Here is a 10,832-nt window from a genome sequence, read left to right as displayed (position 1 = left end):
CCACATCTGAAAATTAGGGCTGCAACTAACTATTGTTTTTATTGTTGATTAATCTGTTTTCTCGATTAGTTGTTTGGTCTATAAAATGTCAGTGTTTCCCAAAGCCCAAGATGACGTCCTCAAATGTCTTGTTTTGTCCACAACTCAAAGATATTCAGTTTACTGTCATAGAGGAGGAAAGAAACCAGAAAACATTCACATTTAAGAAGCTGGAATCAGAAAAGTTTGACTTTTTTCATAAAAAAATTACTCAAACCGCTTAATCGTTTATCAAAATAGTTGGCAACTAATTGATTAGTCATTGCAGCTCTACTTAAAGTAGTCCACACCATTTACTCCTGTTTGAGTAACCTTTGTTAAAAACTCAGCTGTTTTAGGAAATTATTTCACTTTAATAAAAAATGAAAGTATAATTTTGGGTCCAATAGACAGCGTAGTAAAAATCAAAGTACTGAGAAACAAACTAACGCACAGTTGGTTTTGGTCTTTTCACAAGGAACAAAACTATGGATATCACCAGACTTCTCCTTTAAAAGGTACACTCCCTGATTATGTCATGGTGTCCAATAGCAACCTTAAAATAAACAAAATCAAGGAGCCTATCTTGAAATAGTGCATTACACTAAAAACTTGGAGTTTTGTACAACACTCTCTGATTTTTCCAATCCTTGTTTTCCTAAAACCATGTCAGCCTCGTACATATCTGCATGGTATTGAGGCAAAAACAGCAATTTGGTCTCTCAGCTCTCGAGACGAACAGTAACATCTGTTTACGAGTCTGTTTTTTTTCCAGCAGTGCCCCCGAAACATTCCACTGTGGTGACAATACAATACAATGTGGCTGCATGAACAGTTTCTACGTGTGACTGATGGTAACATGCAATCATTCAGTTTATTTATACTTCAAAGTACTCGGATGTGTTTTCCAGAATAGAGGAGGTAGAGTCTCCGTCAGTCTTCATAAGTGTTAAGAGTTGATAAAAACTACTTCATTAAATTTGCTATTCCTAAATCACAGCATCTTTAATACTCGGCTCCGTGTGAGGAACTGAAGGACTTCCTCTCCTCGTCACGAGTCCTTGGTGTGTGAGATCTGTCGCCACAGCAGAGCTTTCAGGTTGTTGAGAATGAGCGAGTGCTCCATGTTCATCTGTCCGGCGTTACCCTTGAGAGCCATGCAGGCATACAGCTGCCTCTCCAGCTCCTCTCTCAGCCCCGACGGCACCCCGCGCAAGAGGTAGTCCTTCAGTGCACCGCACGCCTTCGCCAAGTTCGGCTGAACCGGCTCCTCCCTGCACCGTTTCTCCGTCACGTCGCACGACGTCTGGCAGTCTGCCCCGTACACGCAGTCGGCGTCCGTCTCGCACTTCAGCGCCCGCATGGAGCGCTTGAACTCGTCCTCGGGGACCACCGCTCGGGTATTAGTCAGACGGAGCTCGTGGCGGTCGGTGTAACCGAAGTGCGCCGCGGCGAGGTCGCAGATCAGAAAGCTGCCGTAGGTGCCGTGGAAGATGTCCTCCACCAGCTCCAGGAGGCCCATGGAGATCTTAGCTTTGCGAGGCCACGAGGGGGTGAACCACTGGTCCATAGTGCGCTGCACGCCGCTGGGCACCCAGGACACCAGCGGCCAGGGTAGAGACAGACCATACAGGGGCCCGTAGGGGACTCGCTCCGTCATATACAGGTCCCCACAGTAGCCGAGCAGGCGAGGAGTGTGTCCACGGTCCTGGAGCAGCAGGCCCAGCAGCACCTTGAAAAAAGAAAACACCAAAGAACTCGAGTAATTTCATGTTTGCAAACAACATATTTGTGCCACAGACAAAACAGCACAGTTGCTAATTGTCCTATTTAGTGGCTTTGTTGTTTTACCTCATCCATCTGCAGGAGGGCCCATGTAGAGCGGGCTTCTGGCAGCGACACCCGTCCGTCTTTGTTGCCATCGGCGACAGAGAGGATCTGGCTGACGAGGCTGGCGAGGTTCGCCTGCTCTCCAAGCTTGGACTGATGGACAAAGAGGGACATTAGACTTGAAGAGGGTCGTCCCGGGCTTTAGTCCGTCATGTCACAGACTCAAATATCTGGTTCTATATGAACCTCTCTGAGTCGAGTCCTTTACCTTGAGGTGATTGAGGACCATCTCTCTGAACTTCTCCACTGACGTGCCTCTGGTGGGCTTGTCGAACACGGGGGCTTCTCTCCGTGGCTCCGGCTCTTCGCCCAACTCGTAGTGCACAACCTCCCCCAACTTACAGCGGATGATCCCGTCGTGGTCGCCCCAGCTTCCTGTGTACACCTGGCGAACAGATGGCCAGACGAACAGTAAACATGCTGAACATTGCGTTGAGTAGTAGAGTCGCAGCTTAAACGGAACAGTGTGTAACATTTTGGGGGATCTATCAGCAGAAATGGAAAATAATATTCATAACTATGTTTTCATTAGTGTATAATCACCTGCATCCAAGAATCATTGTGTTTTCGTTAGCTAAGAATGAGCCCTTCATATCTACATACTGTAGGGAGCGGGTCCTCTTCACAGAGTCCGCCATGTTTCTACAGTAGCCAAGAACTGGCAGACCAAATACTGACCCTAGAGAGAGCCTTTCGTGTTTTTACGTTACCTGAAGGCCACCGTAGTTCTCCGACACGCTTGTGAAACTGAGTGCAAGACCGTGGTACCGCCAGTCGCCATCTGACTTCTCTTGGTCCTAAAGTAGAGTTATTATGGTGAGGATGGCCTCTAAACGCAGCGAACGGCGTTACCACAATTTTGCACTCACATTACCGCAATCTTGGAAAGGGAGGAGTGAGCGAAGGAGTACTCAGTTGGTTGCAATCTGCAACCACACCACTAGATGCTGCTAAATCCTTCACACTGTACCTTTAACAGAAAGTAAAATGAGTTTCCTACCTGGTTATTTGGCAGCGTTGACAGACACCTGCTCATGTAGAGCGTATCTTTGTCACACAGACTGCTGCAGGCCGAGCCATCGATGATTCCCTTCCTGTATTTATCACACTTGGAGAGGGAGAGAAGTGATTTAATGTTAAGCCTCTTAATTATATTCATTCATTACATTAGGTCCTGCGTGTGTGATAATCACAAGAAGTATTTACAACACGTTTTAGCTGTCACACAGAAATGATTGCAAAGTAGAAGTCCATTACAAAATACCATTCAAAACAACAGGGTCGAAACAAACAAAGCCATTACTCACGATGGCGTTCTTGCACTCGTGTCCTCTGCACAGCTCTGTGTAGGCGGAGTACTGCACATACAGCACCCAGCTCCCCACCAGCACCGTCAGCCATGTGAGGAACAGGTACTTCACCCGCACAAAGGAGATCCGAGCCTGTGGAGGGCAATCACAAACAGAAACTCTAAGATCGATCCAGAGCCTGAAAACATACCTGGCTTACAGTCAAGAACATGTTTACTGTGAGAAAACGTAATTTTTCATCTGTATCCAGACTGAGATGTACTGCCTGTATGAACCAGGCACAGTACGCCGATTCAATCCAGACATTTTGCACTCCCTAATCAAACCTGATCACATAATAGGTTACCATGGTGACAGCGTGGTGGTGTCCCATAACAAGGCACTGGCTGGCTGATTAGTCGCCATGTGCAACAATAGCTCATTAAGCTGGAAAATGGAAAATCGAATTACTGCCCGTGTCACAGGATGCAAACATCACATGTCCCACAATGCCCCTCCTGACAGAGGTGCTGTTGTTCCTGTGACTCAGAGCTGCATTCAATGATTTATTTCAGTTTCTTTGCTACACTTTTTTAAACAAACTTTATACGCATTTACTCTCAATAAATGCCAAAAAATAAATTCCTATTAAAAGTAATCCCAGTCTAATATAAAATCTAAAATAATCAAATCTGTTTATTTATATTGGAATCGATGTTCCGTCGATTGACAAATCAAATAATCATTTTAGCAGTAAGTGACTACTAGTAAAAACAAAATGAAGAAAAGTACATCGTTAGAAGGCGCAGTGGATTTGCCAAGTCAGCCACAGTAGGAGACTTTTACTGAAACAAAATGGTAGTTTTCCCTCCAAGGACTGTAGCTGCACTTGGGAGGATAAAGTGATTTTGATTCTCACTCTGATCACATGGCAGGAACAGCTTATGTTGTGTATATTTTGGCAGCGTGCTGCTCCTCGCAACTCAGCTCCAGCACGGTTTCCAAATCCCAACAAAATATGCACCCAGCGAGGCCGGGACTGAGAAAAAAAAGCCTGTTTCTTTTTGTATCTTTGCTGTGCTGTGATTACTGCTCTTGGTAAACAGTTCTGGCAGCCTGGACAGAAGATCAGGTTTTCTGTTTTGTGTCCATAAAAACTGCCGCACAAATTAAAAGTATCAGATCCACATACACAGACTAATTACGGTTATAAATTATTTTTAATTTATTAAGGATTTCTTTGAGGCTTTTTCATGAAATTTGTTAACACAAAACATTCAACACTTTCCCAACATTGAGCTACAGACTTCAGAGAAAAGCACAGGGAGGATACAGGAAAAACCTGCCTCCCGTTCCCTTTGGTGCATTTCACCAAAGTGTCCATTTGGCAGCAGCTTCGTGTTTAGAGCTGTAGTCTCTGCTGAGCTGCCTGCTTTTTTAAACGCTCTGTGTCCTGAAGAGATGAACAAACCGATAGTGGGCCTCCGGGGAGGGAACGGGAGGTATCTCATGGGAGTACAAAACAACAACACACCACCATCAGATCTCACTCCTCTGGTATGCCTGTTGGTGCTAATACGGAGAAAATGTACGTCCATGAAACACACACACGCACGCACGCACGCATGCACGCACGCACGCACGCACACACACACACACACACACACACACACACACACACACACACACACACACACACACACACACACACACACACACACACAGGACATTATGGTCATGTGTTCATGTTGTCTGTGTGACGGTGTGTCTCAGCGTGTCTGTGCAAACACATGATGAGGCCTCTGAGTTTAAGAGGTGAAACCTGAGCAACGAAGAGCTGCATCCTTCACTTCCTCCCTACACCGTCTCCTCTTCCTTGGAACCCTTATATGTAGTGTTTGTCTTATCTAAGATAACATTAGATAAACTTAATTGATTCCACTCAGGGGATTGTAAAAAAAACAGTTGAACTACTACTGTTACTACGCGTAACATAAAGCATGATATGGAGATACTACTGTATATACAATGTACTGTAAACTAAGGCTGTGTGATAAGGCCAAAATCTTCTATCACGATACAGGTCATTTCATATCTCGATAACGATATATATCACGATATAGCAGGTTTTCTGGCAATTCAATAAATAAACAGTCTGTAATAACCACATGGTGAAGCTTATTTCTGTATACTCCTGTGCGCATTAAATACTTGAAAAATTAAAAGTATCAGTATTTTGTACAAAAATGATCACAACAGTTTGAAGTGAAATTATAGAGAAAAAATAAATAAATATAGGCCTGGCCTCTACCGCAACAGAAACGATATAGAAAAAGATATATAATTTTTTTGTATCATTTGACGATCGTCATATTGCCCAGTCCTACTGTAAACTGTTCTGCAAAAGTAAAATGACCTGGAGTTTGTACTGAGTAAAGTTAAGTAAATAACAAAAGGGATACAAATATTCCATTAGAAGAGTGGAATAAAGTAAAATAGAAAAACACATTCCTCCTAAATTACAAAGTAAGTTAAAATGTAACACTTATAGTGGCAACAAATGCAAAATACTGATGATAAGCTGGTTATGAGTAGTGCAGACAGGAAGAGATAAATATGCAAAGTCCACATAGTACAAAGCCGGTAGTGCAGACTGTAGGAGTTACCAGCTGTCAACAGTTAGATTCAGTTACCGCACGGTAACCCTCATGAAGTATTGACTTCTTTTAGTCCGGTCACTACAGCAGAGACAAAAGACCGGCAGTATCACATCTTCATGTACTGTGTGACGGAGCAGCCTGAAGCTGTGCTCAGGGTTTAATGAAGGGATTGGGAGGTGTTGCCTATCCTTTTCTCTCCTACTTTCTTTATGGAGTCAACAGATGTCCTCAGGACAGAGTTTTTGCCCCAGCAGACCACTAGACCATAAAAGATGGCTGAAGCCAGAGTGAAAAAAATATCTTTACAGACTCATTCCTGATATGCAAGTCGCCTAAAACAGGGCAAAGATAACAGAAATGTCGGTATCAAAGAGACCCAAGAGGAAAAACAGAAATTCACAAAATCAAAAAACTGTCTTTCATGTGGCTTTTTGAACTCACGTACTTCAAAAAAAGCTTTGAAATTCAAAAGCCATTTGTCCTACTTGAGTCAGATGTTCAAAGACTATGAGGCAGTACAGTAGTCGTGTGATAAACGTGGGAGAGAAACTGGTTTACCCAGTTGACTAATGTAGATATATTTTGTATGACTAAAACCTGGAACTCAGATCTTCAGATCTGGAACATGGACTGATGAAGTTCTGGGCTTTTACTCTGCAAAATGATCCAGATAACCCCGTAGACTTGCTTCATTGGAGCCTGGATGCAAACGAGACACCATGTCCTGTAACAGAACTGGATACGTCGGCCTCTGCCAACACATTTTGGTGAGTCGCCATAAACCAGCAAGTCCCCCTAACAAGACTTCTTTTTGTATTTGCACTATGTTGGTGTGTTGACTTTTAACCTAAATATCCATCCATTATCTGTAACCGCTTATCCTATTCAGGGTCATGTTGGGGCCTGACATTGGGCGAAGGCCGGTACACCCTGGACAGGTTGACAGCCCATTGCAGCTCTATATGAATATGAATGCACTAATTGGTTTGTTAGTAAACTCGGTAGGCTACAAAAATGCACACTAATCTGTCTCTCTCTTTGCACATACAAACTCTGCACCAAAACAGGAACTGAAGCAACCCAAATAAATCATGCAATAAAGTATACAAACTCAAGACCAGTGTGGCCAAAAATGTCAACATCATTTGCTTGGTTTTGCTATGTTTAGATCACCTCAGGGCCAAAAGGAAACCACTTCTGCACACAGTGTTTTGGGGGTATAGGAACCATTTTACAACAAGTCCAGAATGAAATGTAGCCTAATTAAATTAAATTAACCAGCCCACAAGGCCAAAAGGAAACACTGGCTATAGTGTAGTTAAACACTGTCTGAAGCCAGATTAAATCAGCTCAGCCATCATGTTTCACCTCCTGAACTCTACTGTTGTCCGTGGACTGCAGGTCAAGCCCAAAGTTGTGATAAGCTGACTGTGCTGGATATTGTAATGCAACTATGTTGTTTACTCTTCCCCAAGAGCAAATGCAATTCCTCTTTCATAAGCTCTTCACTGTACTGGGAGTAGTTGCTGGCTGCAAGCCACTGGTACCCAGATGAGAAGGTTATTATCCAACCAAAAGGATTACTGCTCCTCTGGCACTTATAGGGGGTGATGAAACATAGGCTAGGCATCTTTTCAGTCACATGTGAAGTGAAGGAAACTTGCAAACAGAGTCCTAGCATAAATCATCAGCAAACTAAGAAGTTTCATAAATGTTTCTTGTTTATTAACCTTATATTATTCCATGATTTATCCCTATTTGATTTGTGTGTTTATATATAAATACATGTTCTTGCCTTCTTCTCTACCATCATCGTTTAGCAACTTCTTTAAATCTAATTCTGAAATTCATTCACATAATACTAGACAGGTTAATCATCTTCACCTGCCTTTTTACAAAACTAAACATGGCCAGTACTCCCTCAGATATCGTGGTGTACAAATATGGAACACCAAAATACACGTTATCAAGAGCTCGTTATCCTTAGTCATCCTTAATTATCATCACATTTAATTAATGATGTCTAATTATCTTTTGATATGTTTAGATACATTTTTCTGTACTGTTTTTTATATGTATTTCATTGTTTTTATTGGATTGTTTTCCACTGTTTGGTTAGGGTTTATCTGCACATTTTGTGTATTTCCTGTTGTTTAACTTTTGTTGTATTTTTAAAATGATGTAAGTTTAGATCTTCTTTCCTTTTTTTTCTCCTGGGGTTGTTGGGAGGTCGTTTGTATAAGCCTGTGGCTTCTTGACCTTTCCTAACACATTTCTTGTTTGTTTTTTTTCATTGACTGGATTTTGTGCAGTTTTATATATGTGCAAATAAATAAATACAAAATAGTCCTGGCATGGATTACCAGTTTCTCCTCACATGTTATACACACTCAGTGGCATGCCTATGTGCTCTACTCTGCACTAACCATTATGGATCAGCAGATCAACTTAATGTTTGTCCAGCAGTCACATTCCTCAGGCATAATGTATAACAGCCCCATGATATGCATAAGAGCAGAGCCAGCTATCAGTCTGATGATATGACACCGTTATACACAGGTAAGGTAAGATAAGATAAGATATTCCTTTATTAGTCCCGCAGTGGGGAAATTTGCAGTGTACAGCAGCAAAGGGGATAGTGCAAAAAAACAAGATGCATCAGCTAACACAGTAAAAAAAGAGCAAAACAAAGTGTAACAATGAACCATTTAAATAGAAGTAAGTATACAAATAGGAGCAGTAATAGGGAGATAGAATAGGATGATGACTGAATTGTACACTGATTTTTTTAATTGATTATATGTATATGTGTTTTTGTATGTGTATATACTGCGTGTGTGTATATGTGTATTTATGTGTATATGTATACAGTATATATAAATAGATTTTATTTTATTTTATTGTTTTAAATTGTATTTCTTTTACTTGTGTATATTCTTTTTACTTATATATCTATTTTTTTGTATATAGGTTTTTCCTGTATCTAAACTGGCTTATTTTATATTAATATTAGGTTTATTAAGTTTTCTTTGTACCTGAGAATGTTATTATTGGGGACGTTTGTGAATGTTTGTTCTGTTGTTTCAAAATGAACAAAAAAAAACAATAAATATAATATTGAAAATAGGAGCAGTATATACAGTATTGACAATAAACAGACTATTGCACAAGTGGAAAATGATATTGCACAGTGAGAATGAAATGAAAATATCAGGTTATTGTCAATTTTGGGGTGTATATAAGTGATCTACTGGGAGCAGTGCTGGTTGTGGAGTCTGACAGCTGCAGGAAGGAAGGATTTATATACACAGTCATATATATAAACACATTATCACATGATAATCCGCTTCAACAGAGCCAATGACTGAACATTACCTGGAAGTAGAAAGACTTTTTCACCCAGGCCCGTGGAAACAGACCCTTCGCCATCACAAAAATAGATCATCTCAATACGTGGACCTGGCTGTGGGAGATCATCCAAATAAAAAATACACGACAGAGATCCAGAGAGCCAGAGAGAGAGCCTGTCTTCTTCTTCCACAACGAAACCACAGGTCTGGTTCACAGAACAGGAAATGATGACAGCATATCTCATCAGATCTGACCCAGCGGAGGATCCCTGGAGCTGTCGGTGTGTCCTGTCTCTGATATTATTGCTCTTTGCCTCTGCTCTTTGCAGCAGCTGCTGATTTTCAAGCAAAGCGACATACCTCAAGCTGGCCTGAGAGAGAAACACATAGGATCACTGCGCATGCGCGACTTGTTCCTCTACAAAATAAAACGTTTTTTGTTTTTTTTTCAGGTTGTCATTTAAATGAACGGAATAACGTGTCTCTGTGGGTTCACTGGTGTGCTGGTATCAATGAGCCACTATGTGTACTGTGTTGGGTTGCTAAACTCTGAAGCTATGACTGACCGGGGTCAAGCTAGAAAGTATGAGGAACTTCCGCTACGTATTTCACAATAAAAGCCCAGTTGTTTTAAATAGAGAGGCGACGTCCCGCCCCTTCCGGTGACAGGGGTCACAGGGGTCACAGGGGTCAGCAACCTTTACTATCAAAAGAGCCATTTTAGGCAAAGAAAAAAAAATCTGTAACATAGTTTATAGTCTAAGTAGTATATAGTATATAAGTCTAATGCAGGGAGGGCCAAAGTGCAAATGTACTACGGAGTATTAGGGCCACATTGAGGGAAAAAAAAGTCGTAATATTACAAGCATAAAGTCATAACATTACGAGAAAAAAAGAAAATAACACATAAAATTACTACTTTATAATATTATGACTTTATTCTCATAATACTACAACTTTTTTCTCTTAAACTTATGACTTTATTCTCCGAATATTACAACTTTTTTTTTCGTTAAGTTTTGACTTTATTCTCATAATATTACGACTTTTTTTGGTCGGTTTAACTTTGATGTGAATAACTCTGTATTTTGTGAACGTGAAGTTAAAAGTTTGTAACATGTGTTTTTTCATTGTGATTCAGTGAAGTTTTTCTGGAATGCATTGCAGAGCTGGCTACAATCCAAGGGGATTGAGCTGTCACCATTGACAGAGAAAACGGTCAAATTTGGTATCTTTGCTGTGAATGCGAATTTGGATTTTCTTATCAATATTTTACTGTTATTAAGTAATTTTGTATACATAAATGCAGATACCTCAAAACTAAAACCTGTCTGACTAGTATGAAGAACGAGCTAAAACTGTTAAGTAAATCTTTGTCGATTATGACTGACTGAAAAAAGCTGTTAAATTATTTTCTTTATTTTATATGTACAAATTCATTTTAGATGAGCCCTGTTTCTTTTATTTTTTATTCATTTATTTATTATTATATATTATTATTTGTTTTATTACTTGTTCCTTGACCAGTTTTACTTTATTTGTATTCACTTTGAATGTTATCTTTGATGTATGTTGTTGCCCATTTTCAACCTAAAGATGTTTTTTTTACTGTTAAGATATTTCAC

General features: G+C 40.7%; 1 protein-coding gene across 2 annotated transcripts; it reads right to left on the bottom strand.

The window, feature by feature from the left end:
* Positions 1-634: 634 nt before the first annotated feature.
* dipk1aa (divergent protein kinase domain 1Aa) lies at positions 635-9,713 on the bottom strand. 2 transcript variants are annotated; one of them, XM_037788660.1, is made up of 7 exons: positions 9,233-9,713; positions 3,216-3,350; positions 2,909-3,016; positions 2,619-2,705; positions 2,117-2,293; positions 1,870-2,001; positions 635-1,750 (listed from the first exon to the last, which is right to left on the bottom strand). In XM_037788660.1, the coding sequence occupies exons 1-7, from the start codon at positions 9,284-9,286 to the stop codon at positions 1,070-1,072; spliced, it is 1,374 nt and encodes a 457-aa protein (XP_037644588.1). In that variant the 5' UTR covers positions 9,287-9,713; the 3' UTR covers positions 635-1,069. The 2 variants fall into 2 exon arrangements, with proteins under 2 accessions (XP_037644588.1, XP_037644589.1); XM_037788661.1 differs by lacking the exon at positions 2,619-2,705 and having other exon boundaries at positions 9,233-9,709.
* Between the last annotated feature and the right edge of the window lie 1,119 nt (positions 9,714-10,832).

Source organism: Sebastes umbrosus, chromosome 12 (assembly GCF_015220745.1).
Source record: "Sebastes umbrosus isolate fSebUmb1 chromosome 12, fSebUmb1.pri, whole genome shotgun sequence".
NCBI lineage: Eukaryota > Metazoa > Chordata > Actinopteri > Perciformes > Sebastidae > Sebastes > Sebastes umbrosus.
This window is presented reverse-complemented; position numbering and strand designations above follow the sequence as displayed.